At 51.8% G+C, this 25,473-nt stretch overlaps 4 protein-coding genes across 25 annotated transcripts in view; 2 read left to right on the forward strand and 2 right to left on the reverse strand.

The window, feature by feature from the left end:
• Usp49 (ubiquitin specific peptidase 49) overlaps positions 1-7,329 on the forward strand; it is a 61,475-nt gene extending 54,146 nt beyond the window's left edge. For 9 of the 14 annotated variants that reach the window (XM_076915340.1, XM_076915336.1, XM_076915339.1 and 6 more), the window contains 2 exons: positions 337-542; positions 1,320-7,329. In XM_076915340.1, the coding sequence (XP_076771455.1) occupies positions 337-542; positions 1,320-1,510 (397 nt within the window). In that variant the 3' untranslated portion in view covers positions 1,511-7,329. Of the gene's footprint in view, positions 1-336 lie in introns of all 14 variants that reach the window. The other 5 variants (XM_076915344.1, XM_076915345.1, XM_076915343.1 and 2 more) reach the window with 4 other exon arrangements.
• On the reverse strand, positions 3,549-8,601 carry Tomm6 (translocase of outer mitochondrial membrane 6). Of its 2 annotated transcripts, none has more exons than XM_076915351.1 (3): positions 8,455-8,601; positions 7,780-7,880; positions 3,549-7,230 (listed from the first exon to the last, which is right to left on the reverse strand). In XM_076915351.1, the coding sequence occupies exons 1-2, from the start codon at positions 8,580-8,582 to the stop codon at positions 7,784-7,786; spliced, it is 225 nt and encodes a 74-aa protein (XP_076771466.1). In that variant the 5' UTR covers positions 8,583-8,601; the 3' UTR covers positions 3,549-7,230; positions 7,780-7,783. The 2 variants fall into 2 exon arrangements, with proteins under 2 accessions (XP_076771466.1, XP_034377600.1); XM_034521709.2 differs by lacking the exon at positions 3,549-7,230 and adding an exon at positions 7,332-7,612.
• Positions 8,512-15,352, reverse strand: Prickle4 (prickle planar cell polarity protein 4). 5 transcript variants are annotated; one of them, XM_034521705.2, is made up of 8 exons: positions 14,904-15,350; positions 12,703-12,847; positions 11,909-12,016; positions 11,121-11,258; positions 10,641-10,844; positions 9,858-10,062; positions 9,093-9,417; positions 8,512-8,656 (listed from the first exon to the last, which is right to left on the reverse strand). In XM_034521705.2, exons 2-7 carry the CDS (start codon positions 12,832-12,834, stop codon positions 9,095-9,097), a joined length of 1,110 nt encoding a protein of 369 aa, XP_034377596.1. In that variant the 5' UTR covers positions 12,835-12,847; positions 14,904-15,350; the 3' UTR covers positions 8,512-8,656; positions 9,093-9,094. The 5 variants fall into 5 exon arrangements, with proteins under 5 accessions (XP_034377596.1, XP_034377597.2, XP_076771463.1 ...); XM_034521706.2 differs by having other exon boundaries at positions 8,553-8,656; positions 9,100-9,417; positions 9,858-10,047; positions 14,904-15,352; XM_076915348.1 differs by having other exon boundaries at positions 8,553-8,656; positions 9,100-9,417.
• Frs3 (fibroblast growth factor receptor substrate 3) lies at positions 9,412-24,814 on the forward strand. Of its 4 annotated transcripts, none has more exons than XM_076915347.1 (7): positions 9,412-9,674; positions 17,467-17,610; positions 18,871-18,959; positions 19,815-20,001; positions 22,045-22,206; positions 23,008-23,162; positions 23,394-24,814. In XM_076915347.1, the coding sequence occupies exons 3-7, from the start codon at positions 18,894-18,896 to the stop codon at positions 24,297-24,299; spliced, it is 1,476 nt and encodes a 491-aa protein (XP_076771462.1). In that variant the 5' UTR covers positions 9,412-9,674; positions 17,467-17,610; positions 18,871-18,893; the 3' UTR covers positions 24,300-24,814. The 4 variants fall into 4 exon arrangements, with proteins under 4 accessions (XP_076771462.1, XP_034377594.1, XP_076771461.1 ...); XM_034521703.2 differs by lacking the exon at positions 9,412-9,674 and adding an exon at positions 15,506-15,655; XM_034521704.2 differs by lacking the exon at positions 9,412-9,674 and adding an exon at positions 15,681-15,833.
• The last annotated feature ends 659 nt before the right edge of the window (positions 24,815-25,473 follow it).

The following is a 25,473-nucleotide window of genomic DNA, read 5'->3' on the forward strand; positions in this document are numbered from 1 at the left end:
GCAGTGCTTCAGGAAAGTCCTGAATAGTAGGGGATGTCTTGACTGTCCTGGAATTTGCTCTATAGAACCTGCTTTCCTCAAACTCCAAGAGATGTGCCTGCCTCTACCTCCTGAGTGCTGGGATTAAAGGCATTTGCCACCACAGCCAGGCTCTAAACGGCTTCTCTAGGGATTTGTAGGTTCAGATGCCCTATGGAACTTTCGCAGCAGATATCCACAGGAATTTTGATTGGTAGGGGGCAAGAGCAGAAACAAAAGCTGTTTTCTCAGCTCCCTGTTAACCATCTATTACCAGTCTTCGTCTTTGCTAGTAAGAATTTCCTTTCCATGTTGTAGGTGGTCTGGCCGTAACCATCGTGAGAAGATTGGGGTCCATGTCGTCTTTGACCAGGTATTAACCATGGAACCTTACTGCTGCAGGGACATGCTCTCCTCTCTTGACAAAGAGACCTTTGCCTATGATCTCTCCGCAGTGGTCATGCATCACGGGAAAGGGTTTGGCTCAGGACACTACACAGCCTATTGCTACAACACAGAGGGAGGTGCGTGCGCTTTACTCTGTGGGGTCGGGGACATGGAAAAGGGTTGGTTTGTTCACACCTTATTGCTTTCTGTTATTTCCATCCCCTGGGTCAGCTAGGGACAAATTACATACATTAACCCCAATGGGAAGCATTATGAAAGTTAGGAGTTTAGTAAGGATATAAGGCTATGCTAGGAATGAACAGGACTCCCGTATCAACACACTTAGATCCAATGCTGGAGGTCAGCACAGACCTGCCATTCCTAGTATTTTATATTGATGGGCTCACTGTGGCTATGGTAATGCTACTGACTTCAGCTTCCTTCTCAGTTATGCAGAGATTATGGGCGTCATGGAGACAGCTATGTTACAACTCCAGCATCTCATCCCTGAGGGCACTTTCTGTGTCCTCACTAGCTCCCCTACCTTGAAGAGCGTCACCCTTCCCCCACGCAGTCTCCAGCTGAGAGCAGTTTCCAGCAGCCCAGGCCTACAAACAGGCCTCTGCTGAGCCCTCCACTTCCTCTCCCTCCCTCTCCCTTCTCCCTCTGCTTAGCCCTCATTGCCTGCAAGCATGAAGGAAGACGGAACTTAGCAGTCAATACTGTAGGCAAGTCTTTGTGGTGGTGTAGAGGGGATGAAAGCCAGTGGTTATGGGGAGCCTGCCATCATATGGTCCCCACTCCCAGTAATCAGAAGGCGGCTGGGTTCTCTCATTGTTCTCTCATCTCCTGGCTGCAGCTGTCTGAAAATGGAAACTAGGTTGTCATTTTCTCTCTCTCCTTTGGCTTCCTAGGTTTTTGGGTCCACTGCAATGACTCAAAGCTGGATGTATGCAGTGTCGAGGAAGTGTGCAAAACCCAGGCCTACATTCTTTTTTACACTCGAAGAACAGTTCAGGGCAGCGCAAAACTCTCAGAACCCCATCTCCGAGCTCAGGTGCACTCCAGCAGCAAGGACGAACGCAAAACATACACATTTCCCTGACTGGGAGGCAAGCATCAAAATGGCCTCCGGTTCTCTTCTTGGGAAATAAGGCTTGCCACAGTAACAGATTCTTGGGTTCGCCTCACTGGGTCTAGGGGAGACAATGCCCTGTGATTCCTGCTCTGTCAAAAAATTGGTAGTCACTTGCTGTGAAACCATGGAAACCCCATCCTTTCATAAACACAATCTAAAGGAGTAGCTTCTATGAAGAGTCCTTTGTCAGTCGCTGCTGGATAACAGGGGTCAGTGATCAGCCAGCCAGGAGAGCAGCCATGTCTGTCTTTGTCGTGAGTCCTCTACTAACTAGGCCGTCCCCGAAGCCCTGCACAGAGTACATGAGGGCCCTGGGCTGACAGCTGGTGGAAAGACTTGTTCCTACTCGGAAGATGAAGTCACAGGAGTTAGTCACACAGGAGGTAGCCATCCAGGTCCTAGCTTGCAGACTTCCTTTTTGCGGAGAGCAGTTGAGGAGTGAGGGCTTGGAGCACATTTCCTCCATGCCAGTGGGAAGGCCGTCTGTCACTGCACACAGTGAGGCTGAGGCTTGAGGCACCCCTTCCTTCAGAAGAGGCAGTCAGAAGGACACACAGACAGACCTGTGTGCACATGGTCTGAGCGTGTTAAGCCGTGGACACTCCTGACTTCCCCAGTCCTGTAGCAAGGCCCAGGCTCAAAGTCATGGTTTGGTTCAGATTGGTTTTTGTGTCAGTTGTCAGATACCTTCTCAGAATGCAGTAAAGGTGAGCTGGGCTTGTCTGAATGCCTGCTGCCCCTAAGCTCTCACCTTGTGTGGCATGACATTTCTTTCCTGCACCTAGAACCTTGGCATCCACAGCTTTGGAAGCTTTCACTTCCTAGTGTGTGAGCGGAGCTTGGGGACTGACTGTATTGTTTGCTTGTGGCCTTGCCTGTTCTATCCCAGTGTGCTCGTTATTCACTCGTGCTGCGCTGTCCATGAGGAATAGAGGAAGACTCCGTCTCTTACTCTGGCATTAGTAAAAACGCATCTCTAAAGGTCACTCCATCTCTAAAGGGATTGAGTGCTCAGAGCCTTCCTCCCTGTCAGACACAGTAAGCTTCTTTGTCTGCAGTGGCCACTGCAGCACCGACACCTCCCCCCATGAATGCTGTCTTGGTAAAGCAGCTCCTTAATGCTTGAGTTCACGCAGAACACTTGTCACCTGATGAGAGGTATAGGGCGGGGAACAGGGACGGGGAGGCTGAAGGCAGCACCACCACATTTCCAGGCACATCTGCAGTATTACTGCTGCTCTCTGAGGTGAACCCTCCTGTAGGTCTGCCAGACATCAGAGACTTGGAAGAAATCAGACAGAAAGTGGCTCATCCTGACAGGAATGGCATGCTGGATTTAAACTTGCTTTTTAAGAACACTGTGAGGTTTCTGTTATATTTAGCTTTTATTTGGAAGCGATAACGTAAGGCATTTTTGTGCTGTTTGGTTGTTACTGTCTGCTGCAGGCTTTTTTTTTGTGAGCTTTGCTTGGGCTTCTCCTCTCCAGGACACTGTTTTAAGGTGTCCGGGTTGCCCACACTGCCCCAGGTTCTGATGTAAAGCTGTGCCCCTTCAGGGAAGTCTACATTACTAAGATGCTCTGACGGTGATGATTTGTTACCATTGTAGGAAAGCCCATTCAAAAACAAAGCCATGTGTGCTAGTACACCCCTGTAAGGCCAGCACTTGTTAGGCTAAGACAGGAGAATCATGAGTTTGAAGCTACATTGTGAGGCCCTGTTTGAAAAACAAAACCAACAACCTATTGAGAGTATTTAAAAAAAAAAAAAGGGGGGGGGGAAGTAAGACTGGATTGTACCTCACCTTAAACCCTGTGTTGTTTATTCTAGAAAGAGAACTGCAGGCAGAGAATACAGATCTGCCTGTCTAGAGGGGAAACACATTAATCAATATAAAAACACAGGAGCACTAAAAGATTCTTATTCAGTTTTTTAAAATAGTTTTATAGCAGCTATCAGCGGGCCTGGTAAGCAGAGTAGGGACTTTATAAAACAAATGCTTAACTCACCTGAACACCCACATATGAGATTAGTAAACTCACTTCAACTAAGTCGGAACTGAAACCATCTCCACTGAGCCACCCTCACGAAGGCACCACTGCAACCACAGAGGACACCTCGGCACCGGAAGCAGCAGCGCAGGGGAGTTAGGGAGATGGTGCTTAAGGAGACCTCTGCTGCAGAAGAGCTGTGCAATGTCAGGGCTCCTGTGGTGCCTGCACAGCCAAAGAGGGCACTGTGTCAGCTGCATCACAGTGAAGCATTCTAAAAACAAAGGACAGACAGACACATTGACTAGCTGACTCCAGGACAAACCCCAGTGCTGCTCTCCCAGCTGCAGTCTCAGTCTGAAACCTTTGTCATTGGCTGGTGTGTTTACTTACTGCTGTAGCCAGCCAAGACGAATACACCCCAGGCCTCAAAAATGACTTATTACCTCAGTCTAGCCTGGCCCTCATACTTGTGGTTGTCTCTTAGAGCAGCACCTATCGCTAGTGCGAGAACAGCGGGGATTCCCTTGGTACCAGGCACTGCGGCCCTCATCCCATGGCAGGCAGAGCTCTTGCCAGCTTTAATCCAGCCGCTTTGGCTGAGAATGGACAGCACTGACACATGGTAAAGAACTTTTAGATGTCTCTTAAAACATCAAGAATAAAATCAGAAGCTGTAGAAGAGTTAATGTGTCCTATGGACTCAATAGCAGAGTTTATTTTTGTTCACAGTGGCAAGGCCTCTCAAGCCCATGATTGTATGAGGTCCCTGCTCTGGCTATGCCTTCAGCTCTATCCACATTCAGGGGAAGAACCAATGAGGTGGACTGGCCGCCAGTGCCCCGAGTGAGCCGAGAGGTCGATGGTGCAGAATGAAAATTTGGGGGGGTGGGGGGGAGAGGGGAGATCTGAAATTTGTTTTACTGATAAAGCTTTGTGAACTAATTTTCTACAATTCATAAATTTGGTGCCTTGTACTTGATTGTGGATTGCATGAGAGTTAAGGGGGAGGGTTCCTTTTTGTTATGTCAAGTGGCAAATGGGTCTGTAGTGTTTAAAGGATACGTACTATCAGAATTTTAGAGCATTCCTTTCTCTTATGTATGAATGCAAATTGTTCTTACCAGCAAGTTCTAGAGTTTTAATGTCCAAATTGTATTTGTAATCAATCATTCATCACATGTCTGACTGCCACTGTTGTTCGTTGCCTTTTGTACATGCCCAACATTAATGCTGGCCTTTTCTAGAAGGTGACCCTTTCTTGAATGTCTATCATATCCCTATGTGGGGTGGCAGCTTCTGTGTGCAAGGGTTTCCGGTTAGTTGGGAGAGCACAAATGATGAGAAAAGCCTTTCTCTAAATCACGATGAAGCTAGGTGACAAATGGCAGTAGAGCCTGCGTTAGCTCTGGGGTCCTTCTGCATGAACCATCAGGAAGCAGTGTGGCAACAATGCCCACATGTGAACCTTCAGACTGTAAGACAAGTCATTGTGTAATGTGCCGCGATTCATGGAGAAATGACCCGTTTCCACCACCCTCGACACTTCCTGGGCAGATGACAACTGAGGACAGTGCTGAGTGGCTGAGGAACTCAAGTGTGTTCAGTTAGGGCTGGTCACAGACAGTTCTTTCACTCCAAGCTTGAAGTTTCTACTGAGCTTGTGAGACTTCACCAAGTGTTCATGAACTTACCATTCAAAGCATACTCGGTAACTGGGTCCCTCCCTCAGCTTCATTCCTAGACGAATTAAGTGAAGAGCTTTATCTCTGGGGTGAAATTTCCTAGGGTCACTTGACTTTTTTATCAGCTAAGTGTGGGTCTTGCAGGTGGTTGGTTCTTTTTGTCAGTTCTAAAGCTGAAATTCGCCTTCTCAGGACTGTGACTTCATCTCTCTTCCACATTCTCCTCTGCTCTTGTCCAGGCCTGTCACTGTAACTGCGATGTACCTGTCAACCCAGACACCACTCTAACTCACTGTGCCTCAGCAGCTATGAAGCCAGTGGTCAGTTCTGTGAGATTTGTCCACGCTCAAGTTGGCATCTTTTACTTAAAATACAGCTGGCAGCTGGGGAAATGGCTCATTGCCAGAGCACTTAGCACTTGAAGCCCTGGGTTTCACCCAGCTTCACTAAGCCAGCTTAAATGAAACTGCCCAACCAGCACAATGGCTTCAAAGAGCTACAGTTAAGTTACTTGAAATTAAACCTTAGATTCTGAATGAAACTTCACTTAAGTTCTGAAAGCTGTCATGTCTTAATTCTTGTAGAGTCTGGTTTTTAACTTAAATTTTTTCATTAACTGCTCAATTATGGGATCATAGCACACTTTAAGGTTTTCCTCCAAAACTCAGGTTGTTCTCCCCTAACATAGCTAAGGTCATGTGGGGTTCTGAGTCTAACATACAGCTTACAAGGCTGCTGCTCTGCAAGTTACAGCTTCAAACCCAAGCTTTGTCCTTATGTTCATACTCATGACTCTGGCTCCCTGGCTCCATTTTAAAAAAAAAAAAAGAAGAAGAAGAAGGTAGTCTCACTGTGTAGCCTTGGCTAACCTGGAACTCACTATGTAGAATAGGCTGGCCTCACAGATCCGCCTCGGGAATTAAATGTGTACCACAGGCCTCCAGCCTGTCTTCCTCTCTTCAGAGTATCTGTAATCCCAGGGGAAATTCTAGGCCTGAGTAGTTCACTCAGGGTGTTTCGCCTAGCCATCCAGCGCACAGGTTCTACCTGATACACATTCACAAGAGGATGGTAACCCCCATCCTATACATGGCTAGGCATGGAGCTCACTAGTGCTTGCCTCGCAGACATAAAGCCCCACCTAAAACCAGGCATGGTAAAGCTTCTAATTCTAACCCTGTACCTGTAATCCTAAGAGTTGGTTCATGGAAGCAGCCGATAAGCAGTTCGTGGCCATTTTCAACTATGTAGCTAAGTTTGAGGCCAGCCTGGGCTAGAGACCCTGTGTCCAAAAAAAAAAAGAAAGAAAAGAAAAAACTTTTAATTGTGTGCCCCCCAATTAATTATTCTGTGGAGGTCAGATTGAAGGCTTTTCTGCAATGAGCTACACTCCTAGGTTGCAGAGAACTGACTGACTGAGGTATCTGCCAGCAGATCCAGGAAAGCTGTTTTGCCCTGCTTCCTTTAGTGAACTGAGATGAAAAGTAACATCTGTAATAGTCATGCAGCTGTGGCCCAAATACACCAATCCTTTCCCACTCATGTTCTGTAAGCCACGACCAGTTCCAAAGGGGCTGGCACATAAAAAGCAGTTTTAAAACGTCTAGTAAGTTGACTAAATGAAACTACGGAGAGCCTGTTTCTTCACTACCTGGTTCCCCGGTGCAGGAGTCTTTCCGTGCTGGCTCTTGCACGCTTGGAAGAACGCCAGACAGCAGCACCAGCATGAATCTCGGGGTAAGAAGCACCTTTCTTTGTAAAGGAAGCTGCTTCCTTGTGCTCACCCACACATCACTGTTCTCTCCTGGCTCCACATCTCAACAATGCCTCTCTGGTACCTGGGAAACCCACCTGGCAAACTAAAACGCCAACCATCAACTTCTTCCTCCAGGACTCAACAGTAGGAACTGCTCAAGAATCAGCTTTGTGGCATGTCGGCACCCCATGGAGTGAGTGGTCCCATTCCTACTTCATCTCCACTGCAGTTCATGTTTGGGGCTCATTCCTGTCTCTTGAGTGTGAAATACAAGTCATGTTTATTTGATTTTTGTAAACTGACTTTTTACACTTTGTTTTTGTAAGACGCTTCTTATTAAAAGAATAAAACACCTGTCTTTATGTGCAGGCTTTATTTGAAATCTTTTTCAAGAACCATTACTACTCTTGAGGACAAGGGCAAAGATCACCCTCTGTAGAAAGTTAGGAACTGCACACAGAACTGTGCAGAGGCAACATTTCAACTGATGCTGGGGACTGGCGGGGGGTGGGGGGGGGTAGGGTAGGTTCAGGCAAGGAGAGGGAGTCAACTTCAGCTGCCACTTGGGTAGTATCTTGTGGTGGTTACAGACAGTAGGCTGTCTTTGGAAAGTTTGAATACACAGGAGTTCCATTCTCTGCAAGCAGATAACAGGTAGCATTAGAAACTGCTTTCACCTAGAAACCCAAGGGCAAGGCTTTACCCCAAGAATCTTCCCTACTTCCTGTGACTGGCTGACAGAACTTACTGCTGTTTTCATCTTTTAGGACTCCTGAAATAGGCAGAGGAAAGTTAAGTGCTTACCTGGCTACGCCCCTGGCTGAGGTGCCATCAAATCAATGTCACTCAAGTTCCTGGCCAGCCAAACTCCCGCAGCAAAGAGTCCCAAATTGAGGATCAAGTTCCTGAGTAAAGAATACCTTTCATTAACCCTACAGTCTGCGAGTCTCATGCAGCTAATGACACACCATGGAAGTTTCCAGAGGGTGGTGCTGGCTGACACTTGATACAGTGGTATGTCCCCCTAATATGCACTGGAGAATGTTAAACTCACATCTACTTCTAACACAAGCAAAGGCCGACTTAGCACTCTGCCGGGGCTATAAGTTGTTCATGCGTTGGCACCCCTTCCCTGCCTTCTAGGTTAGGGTGACTTCTTAAAACTATTACATTCATTAATTTATGTATGTGTGCGCGCGTGCACGTAACACAATGTACATGTGGAGGTCAGTACAACCCGCAGGAGTTGGTCTCTCCTTCCACCCTGTGGGTCCCATGGATCGAACTCACGTCCCCAGGCTTGGCAGCAGAACTATCGCTGCAGCCCAGGGCGACATACCTTGAAAGCCACGTGACAGATGGCTTTTGCCACCACGAGACCACTATGTTCTCAATGCGATAAAACCCCTGGGAGACTCACCAGGTAGGGAAATACAAGTTTAAGTTTATGAGGACCAGAGAGGGGCCAGGCAAGGTTACCTCCGGAAGTCGTTCCGATCGGTGGCGAAGCGGTAGACGCCGCGGAGCCAGTCTCCCACGTTGTCTGGAACCTCGGAGGCCTCACTGGCCGAGCCGGTGGCGCTCACTGTCACCCCGCTGGAAGCCATAGCAGCACCGAGCACGGCCGTACGGACTGCGCGTCGCACTAAGTCGGCGCAGGCTGATCACGCAACTTCCGACCCTGCACTTCCGCGATTTGAGCAAGAAGTGAGCGAGAGGGCCCGCCCCGCCCCGCCCCGCCCCGCCTCCAGGAGTTCCTAGGGCTGGAAAGCCCGGTCGGAGGCGGAGCCCCAGCTCGCGGCCCCACCTCCCAGTGCCTGGGGTCTGTTATCCGTGCTGCGCTGCAACTCCGTTAGTTTAAGCACGGTGCTGACGGTGAGGCTAGTCCAGCCTTTGGGGATAGGGGGTAGCTCACCCTGGAGGCTCTGGGCAGCGGTGTGCTCCCAAGAAAGTGTCCTTCAGGTCAGAGAACATGCAGTACCAATGCGACTGTCCCGCGTGCCTGACTGCCCTCAGTCTCAGGTCTTTACACAGCACAACCTTGCTATCTCGCTTCACAGGTTCCCCCCCCCCCCCCGCCCCGCCTCCAATCCCACTACCCCATCTCCCGGCCGCACCACTAACAAATGGTGCAGTGCTTCCTGGAGATGTCTCTGTCATCTGCTTGAAGGTTTTCGGGGGTTTTCCAGGGATCTGGAAGGTGCTGGCCGAAGAAAAAGCCTTCCGGTTCCGACTCAGAGGAAGAGGAGCAGGTGGGGCAGGAGCTGTCCTCTTCGGGATTCCCGGGTGTCTGTGGACCGTCCCTATCCTGCCATTTAGACGCCCCACTTGGGGTTTCCAGGGTGAGGCTGGTAACTGCAGAGGGAAGCGCAGCTTGGGAGGTGATCTTGTCATCCGAGGAGGCACCGTTCCAGCCGACGTTTGGATCAGGTCCTTCTTCCCCTGTTCCAAACCCATGAGAAATGCCCATCTCAGAGCCCCCAAGTCCCTGTGCAAGAGGCGGGCCAGGGTTACGTGCGGCCTCCCGCCCCGCCCCAGGCTGTGCCGTGCGCGCCACCGCTGCCGCCAGTCTACCCCAGGGGCCCCCGCCTCCGTCCACCAGTGGGCGACCGCCTCCCCCGCCTGGGAGCGAGTCCGGCGCCGCAGCCCCGCCGGGTGGGTTCAAGAGGCCTTTGGAGCTCGCAGGCCAGGGACGCGCGGTGAGAGCTGCGGGCCCCGATGCTCGCGTCTGGGGGTTGCGGTGGGAGGACGAGGTGTTGCTGGAGCGGGTAGGATAGTGTGGGGATGGGGCGAGAGGTTCTGGCCAGGGAAATTACGCCCTTCTATGCTCAGCCCAAGCCGCCGCTCCCTCCCCTTAAGATCTGCACCGTCCCCTCCTTTACCAGGGCACGCTTGTCCTTCCGCTGCCCCTACTGAGCTAGAGCCCGTACTTCTGTAGCGTCTCGCAAAGCAGCTGGGGCAACATGGGCTACCCCCAGGCAGGGCATAACGTCCCCCATCCAGGGGCCCTGCGCAGTCTTGGCAGCAGAAGTGGTTCTCGTGCCAGCGCTGTCCCTCGGCCTCAGTGCAGCGCTGGGAGAAGATCAGCTGGGTGAGGGAGAGGAAACCGATTCATTCATTCATTCATTCATTCATTCACTCACTCACTCACCCATTCTTTCATCCATCCAATAATCACGCCTTATACCCATTAACGCTATGCCCACAGGCATTCTGATTTGAAGTACTTTGTGACTTTTGGATTCAGGGAGGGTGATTGGCTTTGGGCCGGATCTTCCATGTAGCAGGTGGCACAGCCAGAAGTTGGGCCCCAGAGCTCCCCTGACTCCTATCCCAAGGTTCAACACGGTCTTTGATGTTGACGTTAAGATCTTTCTAGCATTGGGCAAGCGCAGCACTGATCATCTGGCATAGTGATGAGATAAACATCTGTTCAAGAAGCCAGAGACGTTCTGCATGCAAACTAATGTAAGGACCTCTGCTAGCACCGGAGAGAAATAAAGGCAACAGGTCCCACATGCCCATAGCCCAAGAGAACAACGGGGACTGGGGTGGCCCTGGCTGCTTCCTAGTTCTGATGAGCTGCCACCTAGGAAGCTGTTCCCTGTCCCCGTGCTCCTGCCCCCAGGGAAGAACTCCCCTAGTGCCTCCTCTTGGTGCTCTACCTGGTCACAAGCTGGACATCGAGGTCGCAACAGCTCTGCATGATGACGGCCACAGTACAGGTGGCCATCGTGGTAGAAGTAGATGAGATTTATCAGGGCCTGGCCACAGGCCTGGCAAGCAAAGCAGGGTCTGTGCCAGCAGCGCCGCTCACCAGCCCTGGCCGCGAACACTCCATACTCCCCTGGATGTAGCAGCTTCTTGCACTGTCAGATGGGGGCACTGAGCAGGTCAGAATCTGAAGCTTCTTAGCTCCTCTCATGGCTCTTCCACCACAACCCCAAATCTGACCATTCTCATATTGTACCCCAGGCCACTCTCCACCAGAAAGGCCACCAACCCCCCAAAACCATTTTTCTCTAACATTTACCAAATCTCTGCTCCTGAAACCATCTCTCCACTAAAGCCCCCCAAGGTCCTTCTGCAGAAGCGAGAGAGCAAAGGGTAGAGGAAGGGATAGAAAAGGGAGGCAGACTCCCTACCTTTTCACAGACGTATCCTTCAAGCTTAGGAGGTAGCAGACGGGCCAACCCCTGTCCCAGGGATTCCTGCTTTCGCTGGGCACAGAAGAGTCGAAGTTGGGCCAGTTCCTCCTCCCCTAGGGCCAGACAGTATCGTTCCTGCCGAAACAGGTCCCCATGCACCCAGACCTCAGGGTAGAACGCCACTAGGACTGAAAAGTTCTATGAGGCTTAGATGTTGGGCCACAGAGGGAGAGAACCTTGGGGGAGAATAGTATATGTGCTTCAAAAGGGGAAGAGAATGCAATGCCTTCGGTTCACTCTGCTGCCCATGGAAACGGCCACCACTCAGGGGCCCTTAGCGCTTAGTACTGTCGTCAGATAGCTTGGTTCCATTCCCGTGAAGCTATATCTCAGCATCGCTTTCAGGTCTGTGTGTTCTCTCTGCTTCATAGCCGCCTTGGCTCCCCTAGTGAAGTGTAAGTCTTTAGGCTGTACATGGCGGGGCCTCAATAAATGCTAAACGATCATTATTTCTACATTTGTGCATTCCATTCTTGATTTCAAATGCCGTTCATGTTCATTTTCCCATTTGCCTTTGAGCTAAGTAAGCTGTGTGGCACACAGAACAAATATGACTATACCTGTTACTAGACTCAAGCTAAGGGGAATGACTTCCACCAGCTAGAGGCAGAGCTGGACCTTCTAGTCATACCTCCTGGATTCTAGATCAAGAGTCTTTCCACTTACTGACAATGTGGGGAGAGGGAGGGAAGAAGGAGAGAAAAGGAATCAGAGGAGAGACCCACATCACTGTCCTGTGGAGGCAGCTGCTGCAGGAGGGTCCAAAAGCCAGGCCAGTTTGAAGCTTGGTTGATATCCAGGCAAGGTAGACCCAAGCTCGAGCATGTAGGAGCCTGAGGAAAAGAGGGGGGCTAGGTTTTCTTTTCCCTTCCCTTATTCTCTTCCAGTCTACAGCAGCTCCCAAGCGTCCTCTGCACCTGGAGGGAGAGCCCTCCAGTTCTTCACTGAGCCAGAACAGTAGGTCCACTCCTGATCTGAGGTCTGCCCGGAAGGAACCCCCAAACACTACCTCATATATTTGAAGCTCTTCCATTCACTCATTCCCTGGGGCCAGAGTCCCTTTCATCTGCTCTGACAACTCAGACCAGACCTAGGAGAGGTACTATATGGCATTTCAAGTCAGACCCCCAATTCCTGACAAGAGAAAGGGTCTACAGAGTGGCTGTGCAACCCTGTCATCCCACCCACTGGGAGGCTGGAGCAGGACTGAGGGTTTGAGGCTACATAGCTGGAGGCAAGCTTGCCTCAAAGTCGGAGAGAGCAGGGAGCAGAAAGATGGCTCAGCAGGTAAAGCCACTTATCACAAGCCTGAGTTTGATCCCCAGGACCCACAAGGTAGAAGAAGCCAGCTGCCTCTGCCATTGAGTTCTGGACTAATGGTGTGCACTGTCACCCCTGGCTAACAAAGGTTTTGTTTTAATAGAAAGAGAAATGCAAACCACGTCCTAGTGGGCAAGACGGGAATGAGGGCCAGAGGATGAGACCACCGCGGTCTCAGAAAGAGTGGGACTCCTACAACCTGAGCAGAGGTACCCTCATAGCCTTCCACTGGCCGGTGGCCCGAGTCACTGTCGGTGCTGACTGGTGGATCTGGCTCCCTGAAGATAGGATGGTCCTGTTGGAGGGACCAGTTAGAATTCTGAACTGACATTGGTGACAGTCGCCTGAAAGAAACAAAACAAGAACACCCCCTTCAGTAAGCTTTCAAAGTATGCCAGGTGAGCCAAACACCATCTCACAGCCTTGTCAGTAGCCAGGTGACTTAGGTAGCCTTGTCCCCATTTTACAGATAGCCAGACTGAGGCTTAGAGAGCAGTGATATATACCCAAGGCCAAACAGCTGAGAAATGGCAAAGCCAAATGGTTTAGCCTCTGGGTTTATGAAGTTCAAATTCTTGGGTCTTACAAAGCTGGGATGGACTAGAAAAGGAGGCAACAGTGGAAGAAACCATTTTGCTCTCCCATGAGCCTCTGGGCTGGTTGGACCTCTCTTAACCACCTCAGTCTTCTCTGGTTCCTTAGTGCACACTTACCCAGGACCTGCCTCCTCACCCAGCCCCACACAGCCTGCATATTTCCAGCTATGTCATTTGAGGGCCTGGTTAAAGGCCTGGAATCTTCCTCAGCTTCTCTGGCCTGTAACAGTGGTCCCTTCCCTGACTTCTCAAGTGAAGCATAGTCCATGGTCTCAAATTAGCACCCATCCTTTCCTCATCTAGTCTGAATGCCTCGAGGGTACAAGAAACTTTTGTTCACTCGTTCTGTCTCTGATGGAAGCCATAGCCTCTCACAAACCAGGTAAGCTGTCTTCCACTATATAGCTATACCACCTGTTTTTATAGCAGCTTTTTAAAAAATATTTATTTTATATGAGTACATTGGAGCTGTCTTCAGACACACCAGAAGAGGGCATCGGATCACATTAACTGATGGTTGTGAGCCACGATGTCATTGCTGGGAATTGAACTCAGGACCTCTGGAAGACCAGTCTGTGCTCTTAACCATGAGCCATCTCTCCAGCTCGCAACAGATTTTTTTTTATTTTGAGACAGGGTATCAGAGCCAAGGCTGGCCTTGAACTCCTGATCCTCCTACCTCCAAAGTGCTGAGATCCCAGGCATACACCACCTCAGCCAGCTTTGTAGCAGCAATTTTAATGGACAGTCCCAGTGCACCTGTTTAGCCAGTCTAGATGGGATCACAGTGTCCTTGAGTGGAACTAACTACTGAAGTAAAGAAAAGATGGGCCCTGCTCTCGGGGAGGTCGCAGGCTAGCAAACAGGAAGAACTGTAGTAACCAGGGAGAATAGGGGTCATATACTAGGTGAAGGGTTGGGTTGTGTGGGGTGGGGACAGCCAGAGCAAACATGTATGTTTATTCAGTATCTGAGATTATTCTAGATCTGGGGTGATCAGACAGCAGCTGGGCTCAGGAGGACCTGCTGGTAAACCACTGGGCTTTGGGGATGTCCAGCAGGCTCAGTTTATAACCGTCTGCGTGCTCTCAGCTCCAAGCACTCCCTCACTCCTCTTTCCTCTACCCAGTGCCACCCTTCCTTATTCCCTGCTCCACACCCAACCTACTTCCTTCCCGTTCTGTCCCTCAGGTCAGGTTTCCTGTGGAAGGTGGTGAGGATGGACTGTCCACACTCAGGGCTAGGAACAGTAGCCACACCCCTTAGCACTGGTTCAGCTCCATGCAACAAGGCAGGGCGGCAGGGTGGGGGTGGGTGGGTTCTGAGGCCCCAGAAGAGGACTTGCACCCTCTTCCAGATTCTAGTTTGCATGAAACTGTTCAGCACAGAAATAACTATCAAAATACAAACCTCTACCCAACACCCTTCCTGTCCCACACCCAAGGACAACCTAATTCACCTCCGGTTACCATTAGAACCCATCTTACTAACATTCTGGTCTCCTCCCATAGTTCTCTTCCTCTCTCCTTTCAGGTAAGAACGGGCCAAACACTGGCTCCCCAACCCCTCAGGTGCAACTAAGTTCAGGGGGTCGACCTTCCTTAAACAACACCTGTTCTTGGAAGAATGGGCCCAAGAGGCCCTAGGGACTGGAGAGCAGTAGGCATAGGAAGATGTCCCTGACACCCCGAGGAAAAGGGGACGGGAGTGTACACTTTCATCAAGTGGCCTCTAGGCATAGCCCCAAAATTTTCCTAGAACTTGGCCGGTCCAACCTCAAGGCGGAGGCTCAACGTGTGCTTACCGAGATCGCTTGGGGTCCCTGTCTAGCTGCTGGTTTAGGAGTGGGTATCAAGAATCCGAAAAGGGTCTCTGCGTGGCTAAGCGCCAGAGCAGTACAGGAGAGACCTGCCGTCGGCCACGCCCCCAAGTGGCCCGGACAAGCGGGTGCTTCAGATCGAGGAAAGCGCTTGTGAGTCTTAGGGCAGGAAGGGCACAGGCACCCGTGGACTTGGCGACGCGATGCACCACCGCCAAGCTGCGAACCGTCCCACGTCTCTCGGCCCGCACCCAGCTTAAGCCCCGCCTCCTCTGCGGGCTTCTACAGCCCTCCCCTTTGTCCCCAGTGGTCCCTCGCCACTTCCCTTCCTGGATCCCGAGTCTTGTCCAGTCTCCTCTGATCCGCTTTGCTATCTTTCCTGATTCTCTTCTGCTTGGGACATCGCTCCTACCTCTGTCTCCGCCCCGCCCCTCCCCGCGCCCTTTCTCCAGACAGGCCCCGCCCCTCAGGAGTCCTTGCCACCGGCCCCGAGCGCCCTCTGGCGTCTGCGCATGCTCTCTGTCCCCGACTGCAAAGTCCTCCAAAGGGACCTTCTAGGCTGCGCGCCGGTTGCCCGGGCTCGGGTCGGTCGGCCCGCAGCGTCTCGTTGGTGCAGCCAGCGACCTCCGACCCCGCGGGCGCGGGGCGGGTCTGGGAGGCCTTAGCTGCGGGCGGGCGGCGGCTGCTGCAGCGGGACCCGGGAGCGGGGCCCGGCGCCGCCTGGGCCGCGGGGCGATGTGAGTCGGGGCGCGGCGGGGCGGGGACCAGGCGGCTCTACCGAGGCCGGGTCGTGCCGCACCGCAGTCTCCGCTCCTACCCTAGAAAGCCCCCAGCGGGCGGGCTAGCGGCGGACCCGGGTGCTGGGGACGGGGATCCAGGCTGGGAGCGCGGCCGCGACCTCCGCATTCCGTCTGGGTATCTAGAAAACCGCCTGTTACCAGTTCTGCCTTTCGCTCCCCAGACCCCACCTCTTCTCCCCCTAGTTACACCTTCGGGTCTTCAGGATCCCGCAGAACCCCCTCACTTACGCTCCCAACCCTCTGAAACGTTCACATCGTTCTCGGTTCAATGGCCCAAAGGCTTCTGAAATTCCTCAGCCTTTGCATGCTTTTTGCAGCCTATCTTCTCTCAAGGCTTCGTATACATTTTCAGATCTCATAACTCCATCTAGTGCCTGTACCCAACCCTACCTACCACAGACATAGCCTCCCCCATCCCACCCAGTATAATCCCCCTCAATGGATCATCCGATAATGTGTTTGATATCTCAGAGAACAAGAGGGGTGTCGGAAAGATGCAATCCTTCTCCCATCTTGCATCCAGTAGATCTTGACTTCATACCCCTTCCCAACTCCCTGTTGATAGTTTAGCCCCCCCCCCCTTTTTTTTTTCAGTACCTTCCTTCAGCCTGCTTCCTCCTTCCAAAGAATAAGCCAGACCAAGAGTGAGATTCTTTTATCTAAGAGTTGTGCAGGGCTCGGGGGACCCTGGGAATACAGTTTTCCTGGAAGAGTAAGGTGGGATTTCAAGGGTTTTCTTCAGAGTCCTGCTTCGTTGATTTATTTACCTAGGGCTCAGATAATCTGAAATTTTTGCCTCTTATTATAATTGGGCCTTTCTGACACCAGGAACAGAAAGTCCAGCTTTCTAATGTGAAGTGCTTTATTTATAGTTACTTCTAGAAATTACCTCAGCTAGAACTGGCATAGTTGACAGATGTTTCCTCAAAAAAGCAAAACAAACAAACAAACAAAAAACCCTAGGGGCAGGAGTAGAGATGGTGGAGGGAGAATGCCCCCCCCCCCCAGGTATATCATAGCAACAAAACATTCTAAAATGTTGGTTTCCAGAATCAAACTGAGCTAGCATACTGTTTTATTGTTCTTCTGAGAAAGAAAGCTTTCTGTTTGTTTGTTTGTGTTTTTGGTTTTTTGAGACAGGGTTCCTCTGTGTAGCCCTGTCTGTCCTGGAACTCACTCTGTAGACCAGGCTGGCCTCGAACTCAGAAATCCGCCTGCCTCTGCCTCCCAAGTGCTGGGATTAAAGGCGTGGGCCACCACCGCCTGGCAAAAGAAAGGTTTCTATAGGATTAAAATCCTCTGCAACCGTCAGGTGATGTGTTTGGGTTTTGGTTGGGAGTGAGTTTATTTATTTATTTATTTATTTATTTATTTTGGAGTGGAAGTTGTGATAGGGTTTTTCTGTGTAGCCCGGGCTCTGTGGACCAGGCTAGCCTTGAACTCAGACATCTGCCTCTGCCCTCTGAATGTTGGGATTAAAGTCATATCACCACCTCCCGGCTAGGTGATATTCTGGGAGGTACTGGGCACCCAGAGTTTATTGTCTTTAGTCCTAAGAAGTCCCTGTCAAGGCTGAGAATCTGTGGTCTTTTCATCAACAATTTTGTTTTGCTCATTGGTCTTTCTGACCTGCTAGAACCTAGACCGAATAAGTTAAGGTGGGCTACACTGATAACAAGTCTGTTTCCTGAAGCGTTGATGTTGAGAATAGGTCTCCATTAATGTGTGGTCTCTGTCTCCTGTGCTAGGTGAGCCCCAGGTGTGACCCCCAGGGATCTAGGTGACGTCTCTGCAGACACTCTGCCATGACACCCCACCAAGGACAAGGGGAATAAAGTGGGAACCCTTTCCCATGCCCCTCCCATGGTCAGCCCCCCGATGGCCTGGGTGAGGTAAGAACCATGGCTTAGGTATTATTGGCTTTGGAGAGTTTCTTGATGTGGGAAGAATGTGGGGAGCAGGCCGCTGGGTGGCTTGAGGTTCTGTAGCAGCAGAATACATAACTGGGTAATCCACTGCCTTATTTATTTGTCTATGTATAATTTTTGCAGCAAAGTGAACCACTTAAAACTCTTGTCTGGGGCCTAGGAGAATTGCCACACCTTAGAGCCCTTTTTAACAAGTGTGAAGCACTGAGGTGGATTTCCAGCACTTAAACCAAAACAACAACAAAACCTCTGTTTGGGATCTGTCCGTGGATCTCTCCTTCCCCTAGGTCACAGAGGTCTGAGTTCTGTCCTCTCCATATTAAGGCAGAAACCTGCCGGTTGTGACATGTCATCCAATTACCAGTGTCCTGCGGGGAAAAGCCAGCTAAGGTGTCTTATCTCTGCTTTGGCCTTTGGGAAGAAAGCTCAGACTTTTGTTTGTTTTCGTTTTGGAGTGTTGGGAATCAAATCTGGCTCCAAATAAAGTATGTACCCTGCCACTGAGCAGCGACATGCTGGGCCCCAACACTCTGTGTTTTCTTTTTTTTTTTTTTTCAATGAAGAAATACAGTATGCTTACTCCCAGTGCTTGGAAGCGGAGACAAGAGGGGTCTCTGTGAGTTTCAATGTTCAGTCATAAAGTGTGTCTGTCTTAAGATCATAATGTGGCAATAGCTCACTTGAAGAGAACATCAGGAATATTAACTTCCAGTGGATATTGGGGTGGGGGCAAGGGAGGGAAGAGAACAAGTTTGGAGATGAATGGGTGAGGTGAAGACTGAGGGATGGAGAAGGACAGGATGGTGTCTGTGACGCCCATGTGACACGGTGTTTGCTGAATCCTAATGAGGACCTCTGGCCAGCACACAGCTGAGGCAGCCACTCCCAACACCTCCTTACATCCATCCTGCTTTTCCAGCCCAAGACTCTGTCCATATCACTTGGTGGGTCAAAATCCTGTGTACTTGCCAGGGGCTGGATTGAACGTTAACCTCTGAGAAGCTTACCGTCCTGCCCCCACCTGCAGGAATCCTTAACACATTCTAACTTGAATTAATGTTTATCCCAAGTGTGTTTGGCCATGGATTGAGAGAGAATCCCCTCAGGGTGTGTCTGTGTCATACAGCCTGTTGGACAGAGGGCGAGCTCACCGTGCAGTGTTCTGCACAGAGCAGAGCAGCTCGGTGTGGCTGTGGTGACCTGCTCATCTCTTGTCCTCCCTAGGGCCGACAGGCTGCTCTGACACCATGGGGAGCTGCTGTAGCTGCCTGGACAAAGACAGCGTGCCACACAACCACCCTACCAAGTTCAAGGTACCCAGACCCCCAGACCCCCTCCACTCAAGTTCCCAGTGGCCCCTTGAGGGTAGGCTTCCTATATCTCTAGGGAAGGGAAAATGACAGGCTGGGATTGTGGGCCCACTATGGCTCCTGATGCTTGCTCTTGGCCTTTGAGGTAGTGTGAGGGGGGAAACCTAACCCTTGATTTTTATTCTCTCTCTCTCTCTCTCTCTCTCTCTCTCTCTCTCTCTCTCTCTCACACACACACACACACACACACACACACACACACACACACACACACACACACACTACCAGGAGTAATATGTTTTAAATAGAGCACACAGCACAGGAAGAAGTGCTGGGTTGGTGTCCAGTGACCCTAAGCTCCCTACTTCCTATAGGAGGCGCCGGCTCCTCACCACTGGGTTTTTTCTGGGCCTGTGTTTCTCCTGCCCAACTGGAGAGGAAGCTCAGCAAGTCTGCAGTTTAGGGGGTCGGAGGCTGGCTATGTTTGTTCCACCCTGGGCCTGTCAACAAGTCTTTAGATTTTGCATCAACAGTTAAAGCCTTCCACAGTGTTATCTGGCCTTTGGATATTAAGGCCCAGGAAGTGCTTGAACATTGAACAGTTAACCACCTGGCCTGGGAGGTCATCTGCTGACCTCTTTCCTGTCTGTACAAACAACAGAGCTGAGGCTCATCGGAGAAACTTGCCCCCAGAGAACTGTGCCCCATGGCTCTGCTCTGTGTGGCCAAGGGGTCCATTGGTTCAGCTAGGAGCAACTTAGTCTCCTAGCTCTCGTCTCCACTGCATCCTGGTGTCTCAGGGTCCGTTGCAGACACTTCCTGGCTTCTCTATTGACCGTGGGTCACTTCTCCCTACAGGTGACAAATGTGGATGATGAAGGGGTGGAGTTGGGCTCAGGGGTGATGGAGTTGACCCAGAGCGAGCTGGTGCTGCACCTGCACCAGCGGGAAGCTGTCCGCTGGCCCTACCTCTGCCTGCGGCGCTATGGCTATGACTCCAATCTCTTCTCCTTTGAGAGTGGCCGCCGCTGTCAGACAGGCCAGGGTGAGTATCAGCCCTGTCCTCCAGGACAGAGCAGGAGTTTGTTACAGAACTGAAGAGTGACCCTTAACACCCTACCATCAGACATGGAACATGGCAGTGATGCTCAGAGCAGGGAAAGGTCTCAGCCAGAGGCCCACAGCATGTTATTGCGGAGTTATGTGGACGCAGACCAGTCCCATGCCTCAGTCACTGCTCTTCTTCTAGGTGCTTTTGTGGGAACGACTGTCACACAGTCCATGGAAGGAGCCCGTGCTCCCAGACCAGAGTCTACATAGCAAAGACAAACAACTTTCCACTGTTGCCATGGTTTCAAGGTCCTTATTGCCTCTGCAGTAGGACAAAAACCTCCTGAGCTGCCAGGCCACATACCTTGGGCTCCATGCACAGTGGAAGAGAGTCAGGCGGAAGACTACCTACTCAAGGCTGAGTAGCTTTCGTAGAGATTTAGGTAGCAGGAGCTTGGGTCTCTCGTATACAGTGTAACCTTCAAGAGCCTGACCTTTGTCCGCCATCACCTGTGGGCAGTGGAGTATGCTATATTCCCCTGCCCATGTGCCCTCTGCAGCCAGAGGCCAGGGGCTGGCAGGCTGCTCACGAGCTTGAGGTTAGGGCCTGAGGTCTGGACTTGCTTCCTAGGTCCACACATGCTCAGCACAAGGAATCCTTCTTGGGATTGTGCTGCAGGCAGACAGGGATGTTTCTCCTGAGACAGCACAAAGCAGTGAGTGTTCTGGGTTGATGGATGAAGGGATTTCCCTCCATATACTTCATCTCTGTGGTATAGGCAAGCATGATGTGTGAGCAGAGATGAGGCAGAGGCAGCCTTGCTCCTGGTGAGGGTGATCTGCACTTGCCACCTGAGAGGGGCTGCCTGAGCTCCCAGTTCAGGGCTCCCCCCAACGCCAGGCCTTTGCTGCACCCCCACCACCCCACCCCTTTAAGATGGTCTTGTTATATGTGGTCCTGACCAGTCTTCAAACTCACGGGGATTCTCTTCTCACCTCCCAAGTGCAAGATTACAGCCATATGTCACCATTTCTGTCCTTCTGATCTTGTCCAGCTTTCACATATTCTGTCATCTTTGTTTTGTTTGTACAAACTTCACTCTATACTGGAGCTAATGAATAACAGTGTATAACAGTAATATAATAGTCATTGTCCATAACCCAGTTTAATTGTATCTATCATTCTGTGGGTGTGGTGCTGGGGATTAAACTCAGGACTGAGTACATGCTAGGAACCCCCCATTCACACCCTGGTTTTTTGAGACAGGGTTTTCATGAGTATCTCAGGCTAGCCTTGAACTTAATGGTTAACTGTGGGTATATGGTGCCATACCTGGTAACATCTATCTTTGCTGTCCAGCTATCCCCTCAGCTTCCCCTGACTTCCACGGGCCTGTGTTGCAGAGCTCAGGCTGGCATACTCAGAGTCATTGAGTTCCAGGTGCTCAGTCAAGTCCTGCCACTTTGGGGATAGACTGGACTTGGAAGTGCTTAGAGGCCTACTGCGTGAAGCAGCACCGGACTGCCTTGCTCTGTCTCTCCCCAAGCTCTGTGAGGGACCTTTGTGCGGAGACAGGAGGCCTTTGCTTTCCGGCAAGCCTCTGGGCTGAATATTCTGTGGATGATCTGGGAGTAGGTCTTCAGAGATGAAAGAGAGATTGAGTAGAGTTGGCCACACCCTAGATGAAGGTTTTGGGGCGGGGGGGGGGGGGGTGGGGAGCTGGGAGACAGGGAGTGACGGGTACAGGAAGATGGGGCCACATATACATGGTTTTCTCCCCACCACAGAAGGGACCTATCCTTATGAAAGCAAAGGTGCTGGTCTTGGATGACAGCAGGTAGTGTGGGTATGGGTGCCGGGGGCTCTGCTGCTGCCTCCAGTACCTCAGGGATTCTGGAACGCCTCTGTGAAGATTGCTCAGGGAAGGAGAGGCGCTCCTGCCCTCCACCATTGTGAGGCTGGAGTTCAGGGACGTTGCCCTCTTTCCTTACTAGAGAGAGGTGGAAGGGGCCCTCACTGCTTCTTCACCTTCCCCAGGGATCTTTGCATTCAAGTGCTCAAGGGCAGAGGACATCTTCAACCTGCTGCAGGACCTCATGCAGTGTAACAGCATCAACGTGCTGGAGGAGCCAGTTATCATCACTCGGAACAGCCACCCCCCTGAGCTTGACCTGCCTCGAGGGCCCCCACAGCCCATCGGTGAGAGACCCCCACCCCAGGCACCCTCTCATATACACACGTGAGCTCCTCCTGTCTGGGAGGCCCAAGTCAAGGAGCGGGTATGGGACAGCTGGGGTGAGCCAGCCTTCCTGGACATTCTCCCATCATCAGAACCATTCCTGAGGATGGATCAGTCCTGGGCAGGGCCAGTTGGGTGACTCAAGCTGGAGTTGCAGAGTCCTGGGCCTCGGGTCGACTAATGGTTATGGAGCAGACAGGAAGACGTTGGGTTGCCATAGAAACAGCAGTCTGGAGCTTTTTGCTTCCTTCCATCTATTGGCCTAGATCACATACAAAATACACTTCTGACTTGCTGGCGCAGCCATCTCTGCTTGTGTTTGTGTGGAGGTTCCCATGATCTATGCTTGATGGCCACGGAGTCAGACCACACAGCCCTGCTCATTGTATTCCCTGGCCTGTCTGTGAGAGACAGAAGGCTAAAATGACCCCTGTGTTTGTGGGGTTTTCCTGGTGCTCCCTGGCAAAGCCTGCCTGGTCATAGGATGGTCCAGGGGTGACAGGTGTGCCGTCAGTGTTTAAGTAAGTCTATGAGAGAGTAGGAGGTTGGGCCAGCCTCAGGATGGCTTCAAAAGGCAGGGCAGGGTTTGCTTGCAGAGGTACAGGGGAATGGACCAGGTCAGTCATAATAGGGTCCTTGAGAGCTTCTTGCTTGCCATTGGAGGGGTTGCAGGGCACCCCACATATGTGTGCATGTGATTGCAAATGACTGTCAGATGCTCCCATAACCCTCACCTTGGCTCCTCCTGAACCCACCTCTAGGCTACACGGTCTCCAGCTTCTCCAATGGCTTCTCTGGCTGCCCTGGAGAGGGCCCACGGCTCTCCTCAGCTCCTCGCCGCCCCTCCACAAGCAGTCTGCCACACCCCTCGCCTGGGGAAGAGTCCACCCACACCCTCATTGCCTCAGATGAGCAGGTGCACATCATGATGGGTGGGGCCTAGGGAAGCTTGTGAGAACAGAAGAGACTCCATAGGGCCCTCTCTACGGAGCAGGGGTGGCAACTTGTTGAGGGTGGGGGTGTGGGGGTTGGAGGTGGCAGGAGAAACTCTAGCTCTTTCCCTGTCCTCTCTGGTCCTGTCCCTCTGCCCTCCCCATTCTCCCAGTCCTTGAAACCACTTGATTCACTTAACGTCTTTACCCTGCAGTCTCACACCTATGTTAACACACCAACCGGGGATGAGGAAAGCAGGAGTCGCCACTGTCTGCAGCCACTGCCTGAGGGCAGGGTACCCTTCCCACCACAGACACAGGTTTCCGACCAACGGGACCCACAGGTGTTACTGCAGCCAGGGCAGGTCAAGTTTGTGTTGGGCCCCACCCCTGCTCGTCGCCAGGTGATGAAGTGCCAGAGCCTCTGCCCCAGCATGCAAGACCCTCCCCATCACAACAACAACAACGAGGGCCCTTCTGAGTGTCCAGCTCAGCCCAAATGCACCTACGAGAATGTCAGCGGGGGCCTGCAGCAAGGGGCTGGCTGGAGACTCAGCCCAGAGGACCGAGGGTGGAGCGGCCTGGCCCACCGCAGGGCCGCCCTGTTGCACTATGAGAACCTGCCCCCACTTCCTCCTGTGTGGGAGAGCCAACAGCCGGGAGGTGAGGCCGGGGATGATGGGGACTCCAGGGATGGGCTTACCCCTTCCTCCAATGGCTTCCCTGATGGCGAGGAGGATGAAACCCCGCTACAGAAACCCACCAGCACCCGGGCCTCTGCCCGCAGCCACAGCAGCTTCCCTGTCCCGCTGACCCGCCGACGAGGCTCCCCAAGGGTCTTCAACTTTGATTTCCGCCGGCCGGGCCCTGAGCCCCCAAGGCAGCTCAACTACATCCAGGTGGAGCTCAAGGGCTGGGGCACAGCCTGTCCCAAGGGGCCCCAGAACCCCCCAGTGTCTGGAGCTCCTGGGCCCACCCCACACCCTGCTCGCAGCTCAGACTCCTATGCCGTGATTGACCTCAAGAAAACGGTGGCCATGTCCAACCTGCAGAGGGCTCTGCCCCGAGATGATGGCACTGTCAGGAAGACTCGGCACAATAGCACCGACCTGCCTCTGTAGACCTGGTCCTCCACATGCCTCTGCCTACAGCAGGCGGACTCCACCTCACCCACCAGCCCAGGACTCAGCTGCTTTGCAGAAGACACTTCCCTGCATTGCTGGAGTCCCCAAAGATGTCAGCCACTGAGTGTCCAGTTCCCCAAGCTGGGGAGAGGAGGGAGCCATGGTGTAAACTGTGAAGGGTTCTCAAGGTTGCATCTCGCACCCTTCCCTAATGTCTGGTTGTCTAGTCTGTCAGCTGTCTCTGTGTTTGTGCTTTCGGGGTTTTTTCTTTCTTTCCTTCCTTCCTTCCTTCCTTTCTTTCTTTCTTTCTTTCTTTCTCTCTTTCTTCTTCCTCTTCCTCTTCCTCTTCTTCTTCCTCCTCCTCTTCTTCCTCCTCCTCCTCCTCTTCTTTTTTGGTTGGAGTTTTGAGACATTTTGTACCTGTTAATTTTATTTATCAGTTTATTTTTCTATTTATTGTTTTAAATGTAACTTAACATATTTATTATTAATATAATTATTTTTAAATTCTGGCTCAGTGAGTGCTCTCATCTGTGCAGTGTTTTCTGTTTCCTGGCAGGGTCTAGGTAGGCAGGCAGCCTCACAGAGATAGCAGCTTCATTCACAGCAAATGGGAGTGGGGTTAAAATCTGTGGTCACTTCTTTTTCTCCTCTAAGAAGCCCTGGCCTAAAACATAAAAGTTTCCAGGGATCGACAAGCTCTTGCTTCTGCTAAGCTGGGAGCTCGCTACTGAGAGCTCAGATGCAGAAGGAATCTGGGAAGAAGTGTGACCCAGGAGATGGTGCTCACCTCGCAGGCTACAGTGGACCGGAAATGGGGGGAGACATTTCACAAGACTCTGAGGCCCCTCCAGGCAAGCCCCAGGGGCCACTGCTGTCCGGAATGTGTTGACTGGAAGGTAGAGCACAGCCTCTCCTCACAGGGCTACCCCAGCGCAACCACACCTGGGTCAGAACCTTCACACAGGGGATTTTGCTAAAATCTCAGAAACTGCCAAGGGAAAACCATACGTGCCTGATTAGCTTCCCAGCTCATCCTTTGGGGCTTTCCTAGAGAACAGCCCAGGAGCACCTAGGGGCCTCTCCTCTGCTCGGCCCACCAGGCCCAGGGAGGGCTCTCGCCCAGCCCCCATCTACATTCAGGCCACCTGGTGCCCTCTTGTGGCAGGGC

This window comes from Arvicanthis niloticus, chromosome 17, assembly GCF_011762505.2.
Source record: "Arvicanthis niloticus isolate mArvNil1 chromosome 17, mArvNil1.pat.X, whole genome shotgun sequence".
Taxonomy (NCBI): Eukaryota; Metazoa; Chordata; class Mammalia; order Rodentia; family Muridae; genus Arvicanthis; species Arvicanthis niloticus.